The sequence below is a fragment of the Sorex fumeus genome, unplaced genomic scaffold, assembly GCF_029834395.1.
Source record: "Sorex fumeus unplaced genomic scaffold, SorFum_2.1 ptg000226l, whole genome shotgun sequence".
Lineage (NCBI taxonomy): Eukaryota > Metazoa > Chordata > Mammalia > Eulipotyphla > Soricidae > Sorex > Sorex fumeus.
The window spans coordinates 2,258,558-2,282,500 of record NW_026606283.1 but is presented as its reverse complement, the minus strand read 5'-3'; the positions used below and the strand labels follow the sequence as shown (position 1 = coordinate 2,282,500).

At 54.6% G+C, this 23,943-nt stretch overlaps 1 protein-coding gene across 2 annotated transcripts in view; it reads right to left on the bottom strand.

Annotated features, from left to right (window-relative positions):
* PRRX1 (paired related homeobox 1) overlaps positions 1-15,754 on the bottom strand; it is a 63,711-nt gene extending 47,957 nt beyond the window's left edge. For both annotated transcript variants that reach the window (XM_056108591.1, XM_056108592.1), the window contains exon 1: positions 15,493-15,754. In XM_056108591.1, the coding sequence (XP_055964566.1) occupies positions 15,493-15,736 (244 nt within the window). In that variant the 5' untranslated portion in view covers positions 15,737-15,754. The remainder of the gene's footprint in view (positions 1-15,492) is intronic.
* Positions 15,755-23,943: the final 8,189 nt, after the last annotated feature.

Sequence of the window (23,943 nt, the reverse complement as noted above, 5' to 3'; positions counted from 1 at the left end):
ACCACCTGGCAGGGAGACAGCCGTCCTCAGGGGGACACTGAGTCACAAGGAGAGTGGAAGGGAAGTGGACAGTGACACAGGACCTGCAAAGAGGTCACTCAGGTTCTGGGGCAGCCCCAAGCTCCAAAACTCGGTCCTTGAAGAGTAGAGAAAGGCAGGGAGAGGGGGCCACCCCGAGGGCCACAATTTGGGGAGCGTCTGGGATTTTGGCCAGCAGACTGACCCACGCCAACCTGTGATACACCCAAATGCCCCCAATTTCGAAAGCCCATTTCCCAGAGGACAGTGAGATGTATGGATTTCGCCTTTGTCCTGCATGGAAGACTGATTTGGAAAGTGAAATCCCTGGATATTCAGTAGCCTTTTTTTTTTCTTTTTGGCTTTTTGGGTCACACATGGTGATGCTGAGGGCTGACTCCTGGCTCTGCACTCAGGAATCACTCCTGGTGGTGCTCAGGGGACCCTATGGGATGCCGGGAATCGGCCCGGCCCCCCAAACCCAAAGCTGGGAGCTTCCTGCCTTTCCTCTGGGAGTCTTGGCCGAGGCAGAATCACGGCTGCCCCGGGCTGCATTCAGTTTTGAGATGCTGGGGCTGGGGGTCTTCCCAGGGTAGACCCTAAGAATGGAATGAAGTCACTCTGGAACGAGCACACTGCACGTGTCAACTGTGGCATTGCACAGAATCCCAGGGGGGGAAATCCATATGCAGGCAATTAAGAGGGGTCGTGTTTGTTCTGGAAAGTTCTCTCACAGAACTTTCTCTGCCCTCCCCCCGCCCCCCAATGCATGAGCCGTGTGGGCTGACTGAATCCTTCTAAAGTCAGCTGTTCTCTTCCTGACACCCCTTCCTCCCTCGGGTCAGACCCCCCTCCTCCACACTCCGCCTCGAACACACCAGCCCAGGAGGCCTGTCAGGAATTGCGGACGTGGGCCTGTTTCCCTTCTCCCCAACCCTCATGCCCCAGGGTGCCTCAGGGCGCTCAGAGTTTTGACCTTGTAGAAAATCAGGACACAGCCTGACCAAGCCCCCCTCGTCCTCTCAGTTCTTGGGCCCCCATTGGTCCAAAGGATCCCTCTGGGATTATCGGCAGGAAAGCTGTCGTACAAAATACACACACACACACACACACACACACACACACACACACACACACCCTTTGCTCGCCCAGGACCCTCCGACTCACATCCCAGGCTCCCCCCAGCAGCCTTCAACCTCAGCACCCACTCACCTCACCCTCTTGATTCAAGAGCTGGAGCGCAGACAGACACTTGGTTCTGCACCTCTGACTGAAAAATCTACCAGCCATGAGTGTGGGAGTGTATGTAAGTGTGTGTGTGTGTGTTTGTATGTATGAGTGTGAATGTGTGTGAGTCTGTGTATGTGTGTATGATCTTGAGTATGTATATGAGTGTATATATTTGTGTATTATGTTGAGTGTGTGTATGATGTTGAGTGTGTGTATGGGTTTGTGTACTTGTCTATGATGTTGAGTGTGTGTGGGTGTATATATGTGTGTATGATGTTGAGTGTGTGTATGATGTTGAGTGTGTATGAGTGTGTATATGTGTGTATTATGTTGAGTGTGTGTATGATGTTGAGTGTGTGTATGATGTTGAGTGTGTGTATGAGTGTGTATATGTGTGTATGATGTTGAGTGTGTGTAGGGGTTTGTGTACTTGTCTATGATGTTGAGTGTGTGTATGATGTTGAGTGTGTGTATGAGTGTGTATATGTGTGTATTATGTTGAGTGTATGTATGATGTTGAGTGTGTGTTTGAGTGTATATGTGTGTATCATACTGAATGTCTTAACTTTGGGCTGGAGCAATAGCACAGCGGTAGGACGTTTGCCTTGCACGCGGCCGGCCTGGCTGAGCCAGGTTCGATTCCTCCACCCCTCTCAGAGAGCCCTGTATGAGGTTGAGTATCTCGCCTGCATGGCAAAGCCAGGCAAGCTACCAGTGATGTATTCAATATGCCACACACAGTAACAAGTCTTACCATGGAGACGTTACTAGGCCCGCTCGAGCAAATCGATGAAGAACCGGAGGACAGTACTACAGGGCTATATTGAATGTGTGTGTGCTGAGTGTGTGTATGAGTCTATATATGTGTGTATGCAGTTGAGTGTGTGTATGAGTGTATGTATATGTGTATAATGTTGAGTGCGTGTATGAGTATGTGTGTATATTACATTATATGTGTATGATATTGAGTGTGTGTATGAATCTATATATGTCTGTATGATGTTGAGTCTGTGTCTGTGTATGATGTTGAGTGTGTGTACATATGTATGATGAGTCTGTGTGTGAGTGTGTGATGTGTGTGTGATGTTGAGTGTGTGTATGAATCTATATGTGTATGAGGTTGAGTCTATGTGACTGTGTATGTGTCTGTATGATGTTGAGTCTGTGTATGAGTGTACGTGTGTATGAGGTTGAGTCTGTGCAGGAGTGTCTATGTGTGTATGTTGTTGAGTGTGTATGAGGTTGAGTCTGTATGAGTGTGTGTATGTCTGTACGACGTTGAGTCTGTGTGTGTATGTGTGTATGATGTTGAATCTGTGTATGAGAGTGCATGTGTGTATGATGTTGAGTGTGTATGAGGTTGAGTCTGTGTATGAGTGTGTGTGTATGATGTGGAGGTTGGGTCTATGAGTGTGTATATGTCTGTATGATGTTGAGTGTGTGTATCTGTATGAGTGTGTATGATGTTGAGTGTGTGTATGAGTATCTGAGTGTGTGTGTGATGTTGAGTGTGTGTATGAGTATATGTATGAGTGTGTGTATGATGTTGAGTGTGTGTATGAGTATCTGTGTGAGTGTGTGTATGATGTTGAGTGTGTGTATGAGTATCCATGTGAGTGTGTGTGGAGGTGTACGCAAGGCCCTGAGGCAGCGCTGGGGACTCGAGGCCCAGCTCTACTGTCTTGTAAAACAGCTTGGCAGTGGCAGATACCCGTGCCCGTAGGGTGGAAGCCTCCCCTGACGCTTGCCCCCCACCCCCGCGCCCCCACTGCGTGGCCCAAGCCCCCTTTCCTGCCGGAAGTGCTGTGGAGGCCAACTACTGTGAACAGTGCCCCCGGGCGGGCAGACGGAGGACTGGACGCCACTGGATGCCAGTTTGGGCCCGGAAAGGACTCAGAGGGCGGGGATTGGGGGTGCAGGCCCCGCATGCTGGAACCCGGCTCTATTCCCGAGACATGCCGCCTAGACGCCGTTAGGTGTCCCCCCACCCAAAGACAAGCCAAACTCAAACTGCCACCTCTGGTGGTTCTGATGCAGAGGGACTGGGCCACAGGGAGGAGGTTCCAGAAGCTAAGGGTGAGAACCTTGGGGAAAGGCCCCACCTGGCAGGGGCTTTTCTCGTGACCCCTTCTCTGGGAGCCTAGGCACCCCAATGAAAGAAAGGAATGAGGGGGGAGAACCCCAGAATATTGTCCCCAATGCCGAAGGAGCCTCAAGCTCCCTAACCTGCCTTCCACACCCAGCACTCTCCACAGATATGCCAATGGTCCCCACAGGGCCAAAGGAATATTCTGGAATATTCTAGAATATTCCAGAATATTCCGGAGAGAGCCACGCTGATCTCTCACTGACATTGCCCCCCCACCCCGCAGTGGGTACGCTTAGTGCAAGGTCTGGTTCTCTTGCATCAGGCACCCTGGAGTCACACCCCCCCCAACCTTACAGCCTCGTTCATGGTGAGCCAGGTTCTCCACCGCGCGCCCAGAATGGAATGAGTTCTGGAGGCTCCATGATGCATGGTGCTGCCTGTGACTCTGCATACTCATCTGAGCTCAAAGCCGCCGTCCCGGAGCGGTTCATGCATCCAGAATGTGGAACTCACTCAACTGGTAAGAACCTCTGAGGGGAGGAGAGGGGGCTGGGCCCAGAGAAGGAGGGAGGGGTGCTGTGTGTGTGTGTGTGTGTGTTTGTGAGAGAGAGAGAGAGAGAGACAGAGACAGAGAGACAGAGACAGACAGAGACAGAGACAGACAGAGAAAGGAGAGGAAGAGAGAGAGATGGAGAGAGAGACAGAGACAGAGAGACTGGGGCTAGAGCGACAGCACAGCATGTAGGGCGTTTGCCTTGCACACGGCCAACCTAGGTTCGATTCCCAGCATTCCATAGGGTCCCCCGAGCACCGCCAGGAGTGATTCCTGAGTGCAGAGCCAGGAATAACCCCTGGGCATTGCTGGGTATAACACCCCCCCCCAAAAAAAAAGAAAAAAAGAAAACCAAGACCCAGACACGAAGTCAACCGATAAATCAACTCTGGATCCATACTTAACACAGAGCTCTGCCAACCCCCACTCCGAAAGCTATACTGATAAATCAACTCTAGATCCATATTTAACACCAAGCTAGCCTTCTTGTTCGCTGGTATTTTTGGTGGGCTGGAGCGATAGCACAGCGGTAGGGCATTTGCCTTGCACGCAGCCAACATGGCCGACCCAAGTTCGATTCCTCCGCCCCTCTCGGAGAGCCCGGCAAGCTACCGAGAGTATCTCGCCCGCACGGCAGAGCCTGGCAAGCTCCCCGTGACGTATTCGATATGCCAAACACAGTAACAACAAAGTCTCCAATGGAGACGTTACTGGTCCTGCTCGAGCAAATCGAAGATCAACGGGAGGGCCTTTACTTTAATTTACTTTTACTTTACTGTTTACTGTTACTTCATAATCTGATGAGTAGGGAGAAGGGAGAGACCTGTAGAGTTTGCGAGGGAAGTCTTGGAAAAGGCATAGCTGGCCTCCCTATTTGGAAGTCGACATCATTTCACTGCACAATATGCATTCAAATGAATCTGACCACCTCAGAGAAGAGCGTGCAGTGAAAAAAAAAAAAAGTTGTATCAGCAGGAGAAAAAAGAAAAGGTCACCTCAGAGTAACTTACCAAATCTCCAGGTCACCTGAGGTAGAAAAAACTTTTCACTCGACAAAATAAAAAAATACTCGTTCTCTTTCTGGGTCTGGGGGCAGAAATGGCTTTACAAACATGTTTGGAGCCTGGAAATAGCTTCCTTGTTCTCTCTCGCCCTCCCTGGCGCAGTAAGGAGTCCTTGAGGCAGAGAAAGACATCAACATTATAGAAGATGTCGGGAAAGAGAAGGGGAGACACCAGGAGTCTGAGGGAAGATATTCATTCTGTTTAAGTGACTGAACTTGGGGCTGGAGCGATAGCACAGCGGGGAGGGCGTTGGCCTTGCATGCGGCCAACCCAGGTTCGATTCCCAGCATCCCATAGGGTCCCCTGAGCACCGCCAGGAGTAAGTGCATGAGTGCATGAGCCAGGAATAACCCCTGTGCATTGCCGGGTGTGACCCAAAAAGAAAAAAAAATATAAGTGACCAGACTTTAAGACCCCCCTAACCCCCGCCCCCAACACATCTGGAATTTCCTGACCGTTTTTCTGAAACTCCCAATTCCAAACCTTGCAGAAAACAGATTCTCTCAGCTCCATGAGAAACGGGAATGTTGGGATAAGGCCACGCGGGCGTGGGGGGGGCACGTCTATAAATTGTAGGCGCACCCCATATATTCTGAGCTCCAGTGCTCAGGGCGCAGAAATCTCTTCTTCCCTCAGGGAGGCTGGGAAGGGGCCGCCTCACAGTCCGTCGGAATGTGTGGTGATACTGTTTCCTGCTTCTCTTGTCAAAGGGGATTCGGTCTTTGAAATATATGCAGTGAAACGGCGGGTTGAAGTTCCCTGATTAATGAACCAAATTACGTTTTATTTCTTAAATGTGCTGGGGACCCATCCTGTGGTCTTTCCCTCGGCCCAGAGAATCAGCAACACAGCTCAACACATCTGGTTCTGGGGCGTGCTGGGTGGTTCTCCAACCCACCCCCTTTCCACTCAGGCAGGGGACGTTTATTGGGCAAGAATTTTTTTGTTTTGTTTTGTTTTTAGTCCTCAGAAATGACGCCCATTCTCTCCACCACCCCCTTTGCTTGGGAGGACAAAGATTCATTCCCGAGAGAGTTCTAATCCATAATTCTAATTTTGGGTTTTGCAGGCTTTGACACTTGTTAAGACTTCCCACAAAGCAAATATTTGTTCAGTTCATCAATCCCGTTGTCGGGGCAGGAAAGGCGGGGCAGAGGGGGGGATTTCTAAGTAGATTCCACAACCAGCTCTATTTTCTTTGCCATGGGCGTTTTGTGACTGTATCTCTCTCTGGATAACTGCATCACCTTCACCTCTTAGCAGACCTTCCCCTGCTCAAACATTCCACGCAGTCATCACTCTCCATGGGGCGGCCAGCTAAGGGCCGTTTCCCTTTTTGAGAGAGAAAAATAGGAGACAGAGACACTTCCGGGATTGGAGTTCCAAAAAATCACCTTGAGGGGGCATCCCCTGGCCTCTGCCATGTTTTCTCCTGGTTGTCAGCTCCCTGGAAGGTCTTTTTTTTTTTTCCCCTTTTCGGGTCACACCCGGCCATGCACAGGTTACTCCTGGCTCTGCACTTAGGAATTACTCCTGGCGATCTTGGGGGAACCTATTGGATGCTGGGAATCGAACCTGGGTTGGTCACGTGCAAAGTTAAACGCCCTCCCTGCTGAGCTATCGCTCCAGCCCCGGACCAGCCAAGACACAATTCCAAATGTAGGAGCAGCTGCCTGGCTGCAGACTGTGTGTCCTCAAAGCATTGGGTCGGCTCTTCTGATTTCCCCAGGAGACAAGAGCTGGCATCTAGGGGCTGGAGCGATAGCACAGTGGGTAGGGCGTTGACCTTGCTTGTGGCCGACCCAGGTTCGATCCCAGCATCCCATAGGGTCCCCTAAGCACTACCAGGAGTGATTCCTGAGTGCAGAGCCAGAAGTCAGCCCTGTGCATCGCTGGTTGTGACCCAAAAAGAAAAAATAATTTAAAAAAAATTAAAAAGACCTGGCATCTAAGGAAGCAATCCCGGCAGAATGGGCAGCCGGGAAAGAAGACAAAACCTGTTCTCTAAAGGACCGAGCTGTGGAACTGAAGCCACCAAAAGTGGCAAGTCTGTGGCTTCACGGCCCCTCTTGGCCCTGCCACCCCTTTTAAATTCTGTTTAATGGGTGTTTTTTTTTTTTCCAATGGGACCAAGTAGTTTTGGGAGAGAACCAGTTTTTTGAAAATGGATTATAAATTCCTCTGGTGGTTAAAGAAAAAAATATTTAAGAAAAAAAAAAGAAGCCAAGAACATTCATGCAAAAATGATTAAAAAAAAAAAACAGACACCAAGAACATTCATACAAAAGTGATTAAAAAAACCAGAAGCCAAGAACATTCATGCAAAAATGATTTAAAATTTAAAAAAAAAAACAGAAGCCAAGAACATTCAGGAAAAAAATGATTTAAAGAAAAAACCCAGAAGCCAAGAACGTTTATACAAAAATGATTTTTTTAAAAAAAATGGAAATATTTTAACACCCAAATATTTACTATATCAATGTCAGAGTATGAAAGATAAGGGACTTTCCTGTCCTGTTTAAACTTTTTCATATCGAATAATACATTTTCTAACCTGAATGTATGTTATGGTTCTTATAATTAGGAAAAAAATACTGAGAGTTGAGATCACCTTAGACCCGAGAAAAATGATTAAGCTCCTTTTCTTATTGCAGTCGAATTAGTTATGCTCTGATATATACACCCATCTCTAATCTTCTGTTTGTTCCTGAGCCACACTGGCGATGCTCAGGGCTGACTCCTGGCTCTGTGCTCAGGAATCACTCCTAGCGTGCTTAGGCGGGGACCCTGTGGGATGCCAGGGATTAAATCCAGGTGGGCCACCACGCAAGGCAAGCGCCCTCCCCACTGTCCTGTGACTCTGGTACCCACCACACCCCATCTCTAATTTAAAAAAGCCCCCAAGGTAAATAACAATGTGAGATTCAGGAAATTATGCATTAACTGCTGCAGAGATACTGAGTGTTTGCCGAGTGCACGGGGAGAGAGGATTCTGCATGGCCCAGAGGAAGCAGGCCGGGAATGGAGCCTACAAACCCCCCAGAGTCGCAGGAGCAGACAGCAGCACAGAGAGAGCTGGCTTAGGGTGCTTTACAAACAGGACTGAGGAAACCAAACCAGAGTGGGTGTCAGTATAGGAAAGAGTCGCAATTTTGAAGGAAAAAAAAAAAAAAGAAAAGGGCCTGCAGGTGAATGGCACTTACTTGGAGTGTCATGGAAGTTAAGTGTGGGTGCAAGTCTCTCTCTCTCTCTCTCTCTCTCTCTCTCTCTCTCTCTCTCTCTCCCTCTCTCTCACACACACACACACATACACACTCACACGCACAAGACAGGGTGGGGAATTTCCAAGTGGGGTGCAAGTGATTTAATTCATTTATTTATTTTTGGGAGGGGGTTTGTTTTGGGTCACACCTGGTGATGCTCAGGGCTGACTCCTGGCTCTGCACTCAGGAATCATCACTCCTGGCGGTGCTCAGAGAGAACCCTATGGGGTGCCGGGGATCGAACCTGGGTTGGCCACGTCCCAGACAAACTCCCTTCCCGCTGTGCTATGGCTCCAGCCTCCCTGCAGCTGATTTTAGAAGATAAACTTGTTGCCCTCTGGAGGTGGATAAGACCAAGACAAAGGTATGGAGTAAGTGGGGAGCTTGTCCCTCACAAACTGTGATCCAGTCAAACTAGAGGGGGGCTGTTATACGCTGACAGGGTTGGGGATAGGAAGGACACTCTGGGCTATCTTTGAGGTGGGCCGCCCTGAGCCCCCAGCCTGGCACGGATGCTGAGGAGAAATGGACCAAAGGGAGCCTGGGTACCTGGGGGCAGCCCCTGGGGAGACCCTTGTTACTCGGAGGGGTGCAGAGAGCAAGTCAGCACCCCACTCTCTCTTAGATGCTCCTTTTTCCTGGGCCCTTGCCCTCACATCCAGCAAGGACCCACTTCCTGCCTTTCTAGGCCTGGACCCGGTCAGCTCATTTGGAAGGAGCGGTGGACAGATTGACAGGCGGACACAGGGATGGGTCTCAGCTCCCTCTCTGTGGGGTCAGCCAGCCTGTTCCTCTTTCTTCTGGGAGATTTGGATTAACGCTCCTCACCCCCTGACCAGCCTGGGGTCTGGGAGTGGGGAAGTAAGGGGGGACCTCTCCCCTGAGCCCTTGGAAGGAGAGACCTGCACCTTGAGAATGGGGTGGTGGAGGTCACAGGGAAACACTGAAATCCAGGGCACTGCATTTTCAAAGCGAAACTCCCGCACCGAGTTCAGTCTCCCTCCCCGGGCGCTCCCCAGATCCCACACAGTTCGCTGCTACAGCGCCGATGCAGCCGATGCAGCCGGCAGGGGGACCCCCAGTCTCTCCTCCCCCTCGTCCCCCAGGAGATAGCACCCCACGAGGCAAAGGGAATCGCTACCAGAGACAAGCTCAGCCCGGTTCCCTTCTCACTGCACAGGTGCCAGATGCTGCACATAAACACCTTTCAAAGTCACTCCCCATTTGATGCTCAATTTCAGTACCAACAAGCACCCCGTCCTGGCATCCTTAGAAATTAGCTCCCCCTCATTACTCAGGGTGGGGCCAGCTGCCCCCCCCCAAGTCCACTCAGTCTTTTGTCTCCACATTTGAGAACCAGAAACACTAAGATCCTTAAGGTTCTATGTGACTCAAGTTGGACACAGTTTCTTTCACAAAACATCCTTCTCTTGACCCATCCCATGAGACTCTTCTATCTCTTCCAACCACGTAGCCCCCTTCCCCAGAATCATCCTCACGGATGCTTTTTTTTTCTTTTTGGGTCAGCCCAGCGGGATGCACAGGGGTCACTCCTGGCTCATGCACTCAGTAATTGATCCTGGCAGTGCTCGGGGACCATATGGGATGCCGGGGATAGAATCCGGGTTGGCCGCATGCAAGGCAAACGCCCTCCCCACTGTGCTATCATTCCAGTCTCTCCGGGACACTTTTTTTCCCCAACCACTCATGATTGTTTTATTCCTAAAACTTCATGGTTCTCCCTGCAGGCCAGCCTTCGCGAATCCCAACGCCAAGAACCTCCTAATATTAAAGGTAAAGGTAAAGGTAAAGGCCCTCCCGTTGATCGTCGATTTGCTCGAGCGGGCCCAGTAACGTCTCCATTGGAGACTTTGTTGTTACTGTGTCTGGCATATCGAATACTCTCGGTAGCTTGCCAGGCTCTCTCGCTTCTCCTAATATTAATCTCTGGTAATCTCCGCTGGCGCTGTGAATTCATACACTTCCATGCCTGGACAGTCAGCCCGCTGACCCCAAACAGGGATGCCTGCCCCCCCATCCTCTCTCCCGTGCCCCCCAGATGTCTGCCCTGAATCGACACCACAGCCCATGGGGTGGGGTGGGGGATTTAATCAGAAACAGTGTTTAGGGAAAAGGAGGTTCGCCCGGCACGGATAACTGTGACTATTACAGATGGCTGGGTTCTAATTGGGTGTCGATTGGATTTTACAAGATTACACATTCTTGTGGACAAAGATGGGTGCCAGGGACTTCCTGCCTGCCCTTGTGAGCTGGAGAGGGCACCCAAGGAAGGGATCCCAGCCCACCCGCAGGAAATGAAAACGGATTGAACACATTGCGAGCAAGCGTCTCAGTGGCCGGTGCTCACAGAGGGTTCTGGAAATGTGTTGGAACGCCAAGTGGCCACGCAGACAGTCAGCCCCGGGACCGCTGAGATCAACTGCTCCCTGCTTCTGTTTCTCCTCTTGAGCCCATTTACAAAGGGTTTGGCTAGAAGACGCCGAGCTCACCCCCTGCGGTTTAATTTTTCTTCTGGGAATGAGATGAAAAGAAAACAAACCAATCCTGGACAAGATTTGAGGGTTCAAAGCAGGGAAGGGATAGTCCTGATAACCTTTCATTTGTCAATATTGCAAACCACAATGAGAGAGAGAGAGAGAGAGAGAGAGAGAGAGAGAGAGAGAGAGAGAGAGAGAAAACGCCTGCCATAAAGGCAGGCTGGGGGTGAGGGGTGATGGGAGGGAACCAGGGGTCCCTGGCGGAGGGATGGGTACTGGAACACTGTGTGACTAAAATTCGCACTTGAACAGCTTTATAAGGGTCTATCTCAAGGTGATTCATTTTTTAAAAAGTTAAACAAATAAATAAAAACTAAAACAAACCAACGTGCCCTCCCCCAGAATTAAAAGGAAGCAAAACTCAGACCCTCCCACCCCCCCATCACCATCTTGTACAAATAGCCCCTCGGTTGCTAAGACTTGTACCTCCTCGATGCCTGCTCAGCCGGGTCTCTCGGGCAGAATACGTGTTTTCCCCCAGCACCCCGAGGGGAGGAGGCAGCATCTGGAACCCCGGGACAGACAGGGGTCTTCTGGCCTGCCCCAACGGGGGCAGATTTGAAAGACCCTGAGGCGAGGCATTGGGGACCCTACCAGTTCCGTAGGACTAGCCAGGGGTCTGGTCGGATGCAGAGTGGGGAGTTTGGAGAAAGGAATCAACATCTAAAATAAAACCCCACCATGCATCCAGGGGGTTCGTTGTTGAAAATCAGCAGAGGCCATTAAAATGCAAAAGAAGGTGAGTCTGCGGTGCGCGACCCTGGGCCCATTGCTTCAAATTTTTTTACTTTGGTTTTCCGAAGGTTTTTTTTGTCTTTGGGGGGATCGAGCGCCAGCGTGGTGGAGGCGATTTATTATTCCCCGGGGTTGGAAAATCTCAAGCGACGCCCCTGGGAAGAAGAGGGAGGGACACGCGGGGTTCAGTGACCCTCCACGCAGTGACCTGCCGAGCTGGGGTTCCCCCTCGCCAGCAGCGCCGATCACCGGGTCGCATCCAAGCCGCGCCTGGGTCTCTGGAGTGGGGACCTGCAGCCGTGGGAGTATTGGGACACCCCTGCAAGGCCACTCACTGCCCGCCCCCTGCCCCGTTAGCCTGCAAAGCAGCAGGTCCCCTATCCCCCACCTCCAAGCAGTGCGAAGTGGGATGCGTGCGCGCCCAGCGTCCCGGGACCTCCGCGTGGAAGATAAGTAGGATTGACCATTCCTTCCCGACGGCCTTGACATTCCACTTTGGGGGGGATTCTAGGGCCTCCTTTGACCTTGAATTTCAAGGCCTTCTTTAAAAAAAAAAAAAAAAACGGGCCCAGGGCATGACTTAAAGGGCGTTTGTGCAGCGTGGGACTCTGAGCGCCCCTGGGAAGGGACCCTCGGAATATAAGCAATTGCGCGCGGCCACGTGTGACTTAAACACAAAAATTAATAAGGAGGAGAAGAGAAGAAAGAAGAGGACGAGGAGGAGGAGAAGGACGAGGAGGAGAAGAGAAGGAGGAGGAGGAGGACGAAGAGGAGGAGGAGGAGGAAGAGGAGGAGGAGGGGAGGTGAAGGAGAAAGAGGGGAAGGAGGAAGAAGAGGAGAGGAAAGTGTTTCGGGCGCCCCTTGAATGGGTCTATGTCTGGGCTACGGTGCCATCGGGCTGGAATCCACTCCGTAGTACCTGCAGGGTCCCCGGGGACCGCTGGGGACCGGTGTCTCTTAGGGCTGAAGGATGCTGAATCCCGGGTACGGGTGCGCGCGCTGGGGCAACAGGCGCGCGCCCTGCTGCGGGAATCGGAGCGCGTGGCGGGGCTTGGGGCGCGGGGTGAGGGGCCCCCAGGTGGGCACTGACACCTCTCACGCGCTTTGTGACCAATCGATTGCCCCGCGCGCGATTGGGCGCCCGCCCCGGGGCCCAGCTGCGCGCCCAGGAGCCAGTGTGCGCCGGCGCGCGCGCGCGCGTGTCTAATTGACTTTTCCGTCTACCTTTTTATGAGTACATGTGTTTCCAACAAAAGGTCTTATTAGGACAATCTGGTTTCACTAATTTAGAGGTTGGGAACGTGGAAGGCGTGTGTGTGTGTGTGTGTGTGTGTGTGTGTGTGTGTGTGTGTGTGTGTGTGTGTTACAGCAAGCTGAAGTTCCCATTGAGAAATGACAGTTGGGTAGAGGCAGCCCCCAGGGGCATGTCTGCCCGTTTTTTTTTTTTAATGACCCGTTTCTCCTCCAAATGCCCCGCTCCCCACCCAAAAAACCGTTCTTCCCCACCCGCCTTTGAATTCGATTTGAAACACTCTCCCCGCAAAGGCCTCTTTTGCAAACACCGAATCGAACCCAAAAGCGTTTGAGAAAATTCGCTGGAACTGGGTGAGTTAGTGAGAGAGAGAAGAAATCTTTTTGCAGAGGAGAAAGCAGCGGGGAATATCCAAGCCACGGCTGGCCTTAAAACTCCGAGTTCTGGCATATTACAAGAGTTAATATTGCGCGTCTAAGTGGAATCTGTTTATTAATTTCCGTCTCCCCCACTAAGAGAAGAAAAAAAATGCTCAGCAAAATCCTGTTTCTAGAAAGCCAGGTCAAAAGTATTTTAAAAATATATATTTGTCCATCACACCCCGAGACGGTCTGTTTCTTTCTAGGCTCTCAGCAGCTGCAGAGGGCGAAACTGGTTCTGTTTTGGGGGCCACACCAAACACTCTTCAGGGCTCACCCCTGGCTCTGTGCTCCCGGTCAGTTTCATCAGCGGGACTCATTGCAGTTCCCTGGGTTGAGCCAGGAGTACCCAAGTACCCGCTGCTTTTTCTCTCTGCCCAGCCTCTAGCTGAACTAACTGGACCATTCCTGCCCGTGTGGCCTGGAGTTAAATCCGTCTGTGTGAGGGATGCCCACGGGTCTTACAAATAGCTCCAGAATCCTCCGTGCAGCGGAGTTGGGGGTGCCAGAAGCTTGCTAGAGCCCCCCCCAGTTCTCCATCCCCTCCCAGGTTTGGGACAGGAGGGTTCCAGAAGCTGATAGCCAGGCCTGCGGTACTGGCCTGCTCACTCTCCGCCCCTGCCCCAGGCGTCTGAGTCCCCATCCCGCCACAGGGTCTGGCCTGTTTTTCTCCAGGGTCCACTCTGCTCTGGCTAGCCTCCGGCTGGCCTGAGAACCAGGTTGGGAATGCCGGCGGACCTCCAGTGCTTTTCACCGGGACCCCCACCCTAGCCATCCTCAAAGGATGATTCTCAGGCAGGATGGGATGGGATCTACGTGATTTTAGCCCTTTCCCTTCCAGACACCGGGGGCCCACTGCCAGTGGTCCCTCCGCTATGCCTGTGTCCCTCAGCATCCCGGGGTGCCAGAGAGGCAGGCCCTGGGGCTCTGTCACTGACCTCCGCGGTCCCAACTCTTCCTGTACCCCCACTGGGAGCCACAAGACCCAGACAGTCTCGGCTTTGGCTGGGGCTCCTGTCCCCGGTGGTAATATTGGTCAAACCCGCATCCCAGCCTCCTCCAGAGCGATTTGAAAGCGAGTAGCCACCAGGTGGAATGAGTGACAGGTCAGAACTGGTCTCCTCCAGCTTCTATTTTTTCCCCCAGTGAAACTTATTATTCATTTATTTTTTTTTAAAACCCTGGGTTTCATCTGTGCTTTGTGTCGGCACTCAAAGTGAGGGTCCTGGGGCCAGAGTGATCGCGCAGCGGGCAGAGCGCCTGCCTGGCATGCAGCAGACCCAGGATGGAACCCCCAACACCCCATATGGGACCCCCGAGCCCCCGCCAGGAATGAGCCCCGAGCAGCGCAGTCAGGAGTGAAGCCCCTAGCGCCGCCGGGTGTAGCCCCCCAAAGCGAACCCAAATGAAAGACCATCAAAGTGTGGGTGCCTCTGAGTTCGGGACATGAGCCCCTCGGGGGAGCTGCTTCTCACCCTCTGAAGTTAGGGACTCCCACTCTTTCGCTGGTGCTCCGGGAATGGAGTGAGCGATGCTGAGAGAGGCGCCCTGGGCCTGACCAGAGCCGAGTCCCGGCCTGAGCTAACCCAGCGGCAGATGTGTTCCTACAGACGCACTCCCACCCACCGGTTTGGGGGTGCAGTTTGCTCATCTGGCTGTTTCCTGGTCTGAGGTGGGCAGAGGCTGTTTTGAACACTAGAGCTGCCAGCGAGGGGGTCCCCCATTCCCAGCTCCCAAGTAGTCTGAGGACACTTAAACAGCGACAGGAGACCCAGCCTTCTCACTGCCTCCCCTGGGAGGACGGAGGACACCCGCCGGGCCTGGTGACAGATGGGTGACAGACAGACCAGGGAAGGTTGCCAGGGAGGATGGGGCACGGGTGGCAGCGTCAGCTGGGCTTTGTCAGCTCTGGGGGTCAGCGGGGACCCTACGGATGGGGGACTCGCTCTCATCCCCCAAACAACCTCCCCTAAACAACCGCTCAACTGACTTTGCCCGCGTCTCCCAGAGCTCCGGGGGGAGGGCTCTGACCTTATCAGGGGTCCCCCACGCCGCCGCTGCAGGTGGAGGCATCGCAGGGGGGCTCCAGGCTGACCCCCGAACCCGGCCCTGCCCGCCCGCCCGCCGGCCCGGCCCGGCCCAACCTTTTTCCCGTTTGCGCCCTGGGCGCGTCCGAGGGGCGCGCGGTGCGCGCGCGCGCGCGCGCGCGGGGCGGAGGGTCCCGGGATCCCGGGGTCCCCGGGTGGCTCGCTCGGCGGGGACCCCCCTCTTTGGCCTCCTCGGCGGCCACTCCCCCGCGCCCCGCACTCACTGTCCTGCTGCGGCGTGTCGCTGCCGCTGGTCAGCCCCGGCGACTCCAGCAGCCCGCGGCCCGCCTCGCCCGCGCTCTCGTCCGTCTGCGCCGCCACCATGCCCCCGGCCTCCTCCAGGTCCAGCAGGTGACTCACGGAGAAGTTCTTCTTGGCCTGCAGCGTGTCCAGGTTGTGGCCGGGACTGTCCAGGCGGCCGCCCAGCGTCGGCTGCCGCTCCAGGACGTGTCCGTAACTGGAGGTCATGGTGTTCCCACCCGCCCCCTCGGCCCGCTGGAATCAACGCCACCAAACGCTGTGGGCGCCAGGGGGGAGAGCCAGGAGCCGGAGAGGGGGAGTGGAGAGAGGGAGAGGGAGAGGGAGAGAGGGAGAGCGAGAGGGAGAGGGGGAGAGAGAGGAGGAGATAGCCCAAAAAGGGCGGGGGACCCTCTTTCGCAGCTTCGCTGGAGCAGTGAGGTGGCCTTCCCGAGGCCAAGTCCCCCGTGCACGGTCCAAAGAGATGATCCACACCCCCCAAATAAAAAGAAAAGTTCCTGGGTGCCGGTTAAGAAAGAGTGGGGGGTGAGGGTGGCGGGGGGGCGGGTGACCAAACAACAGGAAAAAAAAAGAAAGGAAAAAAAGAGACCCAACGCAGCCCTTCCCTGAGTGCACTCAAACTGACAATAACAATAACAACAAAAACAATAATAATAATAATAGTGAAAGCGGAGACAAGTTCGGAGGAGGAGTGGAGCGAACGGAAAAAGAGGAGAAGCAGGGGTGAAGAAGAGAAAGTGGCTTTTTTTCTTTCTTTCTTTCTTTCTTTCTTTCTCTCTCTCCTTTCTCTCTTTTTCTTTCCTTTTTCTTTTTTCGGGGGTAAAGTTTTAAAAAAGAGTTATTCCGAGGAGGCAGGAGTTCAAGCACCAACAGAAGACGGCTTCCAGCTTTGAAACATCTTCCCGAAAGCAAGCAGCGGGTCCCGCCCGGGCACTCCTGCCGAGTCCCCGTCTGCCGGCGACTAAAGTTTCAAGAGTGGGTGATGGCTTGCAGATGTACAGCAGAGCCAGATTCTCACTTTACTCTCCTAAGGAGTTAAAAGGGGGGGGGGGGTGGCGGGCAGGGCGGGAGTGGGGGGGGGCGTTCGAGCGTCCAAGGAAGGAAGGAGGGCAGCGGAGCTGCTCTGAGCCTTTCTCCTTACTCACCCCTGCGTCTCCCGGGCTCCTTTCCCCCCTTCTCAGCCGGATCAAGAAGTTCTCGGGGCACTTCAAAAGGCGCACACAGGCTGCAGAGGCGGCTTTGTGGGGAGTACAAGAAAATTGGGGCCCCCTGGGAAGGCAGGTCGCCAGTTAATAGGAGCCTGTAATTACCAGCCGGGAGCCTTTGTGCCAGCCTGACGTTCTACAGAACCCCCTGCCCCATCTCGGCTTCCTTCTTCCTCCTCTGCCTCGGCCAGAAAAGCAGCCTGATTAAGAAAACCCCCTCCTGCCAATGTCAGAGAGAGAGAGAGAGAGAGAGGGAGAGAGAGAGAGGGAGAGAGGAGGGAGGGAGCCAGGGAGGGGGAGGAGGAAGGGAAGAAGGGAAGAGGGAGCCCAGCCCCTCTGGACTTGTCCTGCAAAGGTCTAACTGTCATTCCCTGCCATCCGATGGGCGAGAAAAGATTTGCAGGAGACCCAAACGCTTCAAACGCGCTGACGATTATTTGGCTTTGCCCCTTAACTCCTCCACTAACTCCTCCGCGGCCGGCGGGCGGGCGGGCAGGCGGGTGGCGTTGCTTCAACTTTCGGGTGGGGGTGGAAGTTTCATTTGCCTGCTTGGATGACGGCTGCGGGCAGGGCAAGTGTGGTTGGGGACTAGCCTTGGACACATGATTGCGAGCAAAACCCGGGACTCAACATCGCGCGGTCACAAACGGGCCCTCTGCGTCCTGTGTGTGTGTGTGTGTGTGTGAGAGAGAGAGAGAGAGAGAGAGAGAGAGAGTGTGGGTGAGAGTGTGTGAGTGTGTGCAAGAGTGTGTGAGTGTGTGAGAGAGTGTGTGAGGGTGTGTTTGAGAGAGTGTGTATGTGTGTGAGAGTGTGTAAGAATGTGTGTATGGGTATGAGAGAGTGTGTGTGAGAGAGTATGTGAGTGTGTGTGAGAGTGTGTGTGAGTGTGTGTATGTGTGTGAAAGTGTGATTGTGTGCAAGAGTGTGTGAGCGTGTGTTTGAGAGAGTGTGTATGTGTGTGAATGTGTGTGAGAGTGTGTAAGAATGTGTGTATGGGTATGAGAGAGTGTGTGTGAGAGAGTATGTGAGTGTGTGTGAGAGTGTGTGTGAGTGTGTGTGAGTGTGTGTATGTGTGTGAAAGTGTGATTGTGTGCAAGAGTGTGTGAGCGTGTGTTTGAGAGAGTGTGTATGTGTGTGAATGTGTGTGAGAGTGTGTAAGAATGTGTGTATGGGTATGAGAGAGTGTGTGTGAGAGAGTGTGTGAGTGTGTGTGAGAGTGTGTGAGTGTGTGTGAGTGTGTGAGTGTGTCTATGAGAGAGTGTATTAGAGTGTGTGAGAGTGTGAGTGTGTGAGAGTGTGTGAATGTGTGAGAGAGAGTGTGTGAAAGTGTGTGAGAGAGTGTGTGAGAGTGTGAGTGTAAGAGTGTGTTAGAGTGAGAGTGTGAGAGTATGTGTGTAAGAGTGACTGTGTGTGAGAGTGTGTGAGTGTGTTGTGTGAGCAAGGGAATGTATTTGTGTGAGAGTGTGTGAGTGTGTGAGTGTGTGAGTGTGTCTATGAGAGAGTGTATTAGAGTGTATGAGAGAGTGTGTGTGAAAGTTGTGAGTGTGTGAGTGTGTGTGAGTGTGTGAGAGTGTGTGTGAAAGTGTGTGAGAGAGTGTGTGAAAGTGTGTGAGAGAGTGTGAGTGTGTGAGTGTAAGTGCAAGAGAGTGCGTTAGTGTGTTAGAGTGAGAGTGTGAGAGTATGTGTGTGAGAGTGACAGTGTGTGTGAGAGTGTGTGAGTGTGTTGTGTGAGCATGGGAATGTGTGGGAATGTGTTTGTGTGAGTGTGTGAGAATGTGTATGGGTGTGAGAGTGTGTGAGTGTATTTGTATGAGAGAGTGTGTGTGTGTGTGTGTGAGCATGGGAATGTGTGGGAATGTGTGTGAGTGTGGGAGAGTGTGTGAGTATGTGTGCGCTCATGGAGTGAATGTGTGTGTGAATGTGTGTGAGTGTGTGAGTGTGTGTGTGTGCATGCATGGGAGTGCATGTGGGGGGATGTGTGCCCATGGAGTGTGTGTGTGTGTGTGTGCGTGCCCATGGGAGCACATGCGTGTGTGTCTGTGGGAACGTGTGGGAAGGTATGTGAGTGTGGGGGTGTGTTTCAACATTTCCTGCGGCTCTGAGGGTCTGGGGTGGGCTTTGTCTGAGAGCCAGGGAGGCTGAGGTCCCCTCACGCCGCACCCAGATTGGGGCTGTCCTGGGCTTTCAAGAGCCTCTGGAGAAGAAACCCATGAAATTAGTTGGGGTGCAGGGGTCCGGCCCGTCTCAGGGGAAGCTCCAGGATTGGAGGGAGGTGGGGGGGGGGGGAGGCCGGAGACCCCAGCTGGCTCCTGCGGTCCCTGCAGAGAATTGGTATTTGTTTAGCAGCAGGGAAGGCCCTGGTGGCGCCCAGCCCCGCCCCCATCAATTCCGTCCAGTCTGGGGGCGGCCAAGGTAGCCGGAGAGGGGAGGGTGGGTCACCAGGGAGATGCTTGGATGATCACGTAGGGGGGCAAGGGGCGAGCGCCCCCCTCCCCACCCTGCATGCGCTCTGCTGTGTCCTGGGTCTGCAGAGATGGGGCCAAGGTGGCCCCGGGCGGAGGTGGGGACTGGGGGTCCCAGTGAGTGGACGGGAGGAAGAGCCCAGGAAGTGCCTGTTGGCAGCCTTTGCCTTGCTGGGAGACGCACTGCCCGGGGGCCAGCCGCTCGCCTCTCCCCTGGCTCTGTCCCCCACGCTGGCCCGGGGAAGGAGGGTCCTCGCGGACGCGTTCTGGGCTCCACACGGGCCCACGTAGCCCAGACTCGCTCGCAGCTGGTCTGGAAGAAGCACATTTGATGCCATCAAAGGCCGCAGATTGAAACCAGATGTGCGCGCTCCATGCATCTAATTAAGGAGCCAGTGGAGGGGCCTTTCTCATCATTAGCCCACCCACTCGCCCACCCCTTCCAGGGACGTCTGCGCCCCCGGGAGCGCTGCCCTGGCAGGCCGGGGTGCTGTGTCGCTGGGCTGGTTGGCAGGGGGAGCCCCAGCGGCAGCCCCTCAAGGACAGAGGGGCGTCAGGACCAGCCGCCCCTGGGAGCCCTCCTGCTGGAGATCCGGACAGTTGGGGTGGGGGGCTTCCCTCTGCAGTCCAAACTCAGTCCCAGCCAGTACCAGGAGCGCACCAGCCAGTACCAGTCAGTACCAGCCAGTACTCGTCAGTGCCAGCCAGTACTATCGGTACCAGGAGCACACCAATCAGTACCAGCCAGTACTAGTCAGTACCAGCAGCACACCTGTCAGTACCAGTCAGTACCAGTCAGTACCAGCCAGTACCAGGAGCACACCAGTCAGTGCCAGCCAGTACTATCAGTACCGGGAACACAACAGCAAGTACCAGCCAGTACTTGTCAGTACCAGCCAGTACCAGGAGCACACCAGTCAGTACCAGTCAGTACCAGCCAGTACCAGCCAGTACTTGTCAGTACCAGCCAGTACCAGCCAGTACTCGTCAGTACCAGACAGTACTATTGGTACCAGGAGCACACCAATCAGTACCAGCCAGTACTAGTCAGTACCAACCAGTACCAGCCAATACTAGCCAGTACCAGCCAGTACCAGCCAGAATCAGGACCATAGCTATCAGTACCAACCAGTCCGGGTCAGTACCAGCCAGTACCAATCATTATCAGACAGTATTGGAGCACACCAGTCAGTACCAGCCAGTACCAGCCAGTACCAGCCAGTACTAGTCAGTACCAGCCAGTCCCAGGAGCACAGACCCTGCACCTTAACGGGCAGTGTAGCAAGGCAGGGCGTCAAAGTGGGGGACACTGTGGGGGTCCCCGAATAAGCCAGACCCTGCAGAGCTTCCGTAACCTCTCCCTACCTCCCCTTGCCCCCCCTGGACAGTGGGCTGAAGTCACGTTCCCACTATGTTTGTCACAGTTGGGGACCCTGCGGGAAGGGCCCGATGCCACCCAGGTCTGAGGGGAGCACATTCCTCGGATGGGAGCGCCCCTGGGAACCTGGAGCCGGGCTCGAGCACCCCAGGGACCAGCGCTTCTGGCTCTGCCCTGAGCCCCAAGCCGTGGGGTGGACACTGGTCTCTGGGCCACAGGAGCTATGAGCGTCCCCAGAATTCCCGAGAAGCATCTGGCAGGAAGTGTCGGGAGAGAAGGCGGTGTGTGTGTGTGTGTGTGTGTGTGTGTGTGTGTGTGTGTGTGTGTGTGTTCCGGCTCATCCTCCCCGGAAGGAGACTGACCTGGGGACTTGGCAGCCCCTGGGACATCCCTGCGGGGGCCTCTTGACTGTTCCCAAGGCCCGTCCGTTTGGGGGAGCTGGAGGGGGATTGAGGGTCTGTTCCCGCCTCTGTACACCAGGGGGTCCCTCTCCGACTTCACCCCCCCGCCCCCGTCCATCCGTCCATCTGCCCTTCGAAGGGCAGACCTGGGAAGGCCACTGACCCGAGCCGCCTTCCCCCAGACCGCGCATGGCCCTTGCACCCCCTTCTTCCTGGAAGCTCCATCTCAGCGGGCTCCCCGAACCCCAGGATCAGGGTGGTCCTGTAAGAAGGAGGTTTTGGGTCTTAGCCACGTGCCGACCTGGGTGCTCCGTCGTCCTGGCTGGGTTTGGCATTGGCATCACCAATACCCAGGACTCTGGACACTCGGCCCCATCTGGCCAGCAGGGATGTGACCCCTTGGGCCAGGCGCCAGGTGCTGCTCTGAGTCATACTTGCGTCCTGGGAACTTGGGCCCAGGTTTCTGCATTCCCCGAACCACACCACTGATGCCATGGGTGTCGTGCCGTGCTGTGCCGTGTCGTGGGCTGGCCAGGCCTGCCCGCTGGGCCCTTGGCCTTATTAGTGGCCCTTTTGGACACACCCCAAGGCAGAGCACCCCTCTTTCTCCCCAGCAACACGTCCACTCATGCTGCCGAGTGCGTTTGAGACACTGCAGTCACCAGGGAAGTCGAGGCAGGAAAGAAATGCAGTATCCCCAAGTCGGGTGACTGCTGGCATGTGCCTGGCCTCAAGGCCTGAGGCGGGGTCATGGCGATGCTTAGAATACTGGCGGGGGGGGGGGGCGGTTGGCACCCCCATTTAGTAAGTTCGACTCTCCCGCCAGCCTCCTCATTAGCCACTGTTGAGTCCCCAATTCTGCTTTTTGACGCCCACACACGTGGGCGACCCTTCCCAGCCGCCCTCCTCCCTCTGACCTGCTTCTCTCAGCCTGGACCACCCCCCCCCAGCTCCACCCAAATTGCCGGGCACTGTGGGGTTTCCGCCCCCCCCCCCCCCCCCCCCTCAGAGCGGGCCAGGGCTCCATCATGCAAACTCCCTTCCTTCCCCAGTCTCTTCATTCCAGAAGCTCATCTCTCCCGGGGCTCGGCCACCACCAGCAGGAGCACGAGGGTGACAATCTTTTCCAAGTCATGCATTGGGGGCAGCGGAGGCCGGGAAGGGGAATAGCGAGGCCAGACAACCTAGTGGGTCTGGATACCACGGACATTAGTTCTGTTGCTTTGTGGATTTCGTCCAGGGCAGAGAGAAAGAGAGAGAGAGAGAGAGAGAGAGAGAGAGAGAGAGAGAGAGAGAGAGAGAGAGAGAGAGAAGGAGAAGGAGAGAGGGAGGGAGAGAGAGGGCTGAATTTAGAGAAAGAGGAAGAGAGAGGGAGAGAGAGCGAGAGAGAGGAAGAGAGACAGAGAGACAGAGAACTGAATTCATAGAGAGAGGGAGAGAGAAGGAGAGGGAGAGGGAGAGAGAGCTGAATTCAGAGAGAGAGGGAGGGAGAGAGGGAGAGAAGGAGAGAAGGAGGGGAGAGAGAGGGAGAGAGAGGTGAATTCAGAGAGAGGAAAAGAGAGAGGGAGAAAGAGAGGGAGAGAGGGAGAGAGAGCTGAATTCAGAGAGAGAGGGAGGGAGAGAGGGAGAGAAGGAAAGAGGGAAGGGGAAGGGGAGCGAGAGGGCTGAATTCAGAGAGAGGAAGAGAGAGGGGGAGAAAGAGAGAGAGGGAGAGAGAGAGGAAGATAGAGCTGAATTCAGAGAGAGACAGACAGAGATAGACAGAGAGAGCTGAATTCAGAGAGAAAGGGAGAGAGGGAGAGAGAGGAGAGAGACAGAGAGAGAGCTGAATTCAGAGCGACAGAGAGTTGAATTCAGAGAGAAAGAGAGAGAGAGAGGGAGAGGGGGAGAGAGGGAGGGGAGAGAGAGGGCTGAATTCAGAGAGAGGAAGAGAGAGAGGGAGAAAGAGAGGGAGAGCGAGACAGAGAGAGACAGAGACAGCTGAATTCAGAGAGGGAGAGAGAGAGGGAGAGAGAGAGCTGAATTCCTGCCACCTCCCCATTGCAGGGAACCCCATTATGGACTGGGCATTACGGAGCAGCCTGACCCCGGCTTGGGGGGTGACCCCAAGCAACCCCGGAGCTCCCCTTCCGCCCTGCTGGCCAAAGGCTCCAGCCCCCTGGACTCTGCCGCCGCCCTGCGTGCTGGCCTTGGGGCCGGCGGCCGCTGCCCGCTCCCAGCTTTGGGCATGGTGGCTCGGTTTCCAGGCCAAGTAGAAGCCGGGTGGAATCTGCCGGGATCGGCACCGAGCACCCCCTCCCCCCAAAACACACACACACACACACACACACACACACACACACACACACACACACACACACAGGGCAGTCTGCAACCCCGAAGGCTGGCCAGCTGACTCCCCTCTTATTTATAGCTGGCCCCAGGGGGGGGAGGGCCGCTTTGGATAACCTCTCTGTGGCCGGCCGCTCCCATAAATCTCCACCTGCTTTCCTTCCCGGAGTCTTGCCCAGAAAATCGAATTTTCGACCAGGCTGGGGCTTCTGTTTCCACCCCCACCCTCCCCTCCTCCCTTTTCTTTTCTTCTTTCGGCTCTTTCTGTAGGTCACACACGTCTGGAGGGGGCCCCCGGCCAGCGAGGTGTCATTGACCCTGGTGACACGGCTTTTTTTTTTCATGTCCTGTCACCACAGATCCACTGCAGAGAGGGAATCCCTGGGTTTTGCTTTCCAAGTCCTCAATAGTGGCGGAGTCCACTGCTTTGAAGCATGTGAGCCCGCCCCCACAGTGCTCAGGCAACGGTCAGCCCAGACTCAGACGAGCCTAGAAATCTCGCAGCTTGGGCTGGAGCGATAGCACAGCGGGTAGGGCATCTGCCTTGCACGCAGCCAACATGGCCGACCCGAGTTCGATTCCTCCGCCCCTCTCGGAGAGCCCGGCAAGCTACCGAGAGTATTGGATATGCCAGACACAG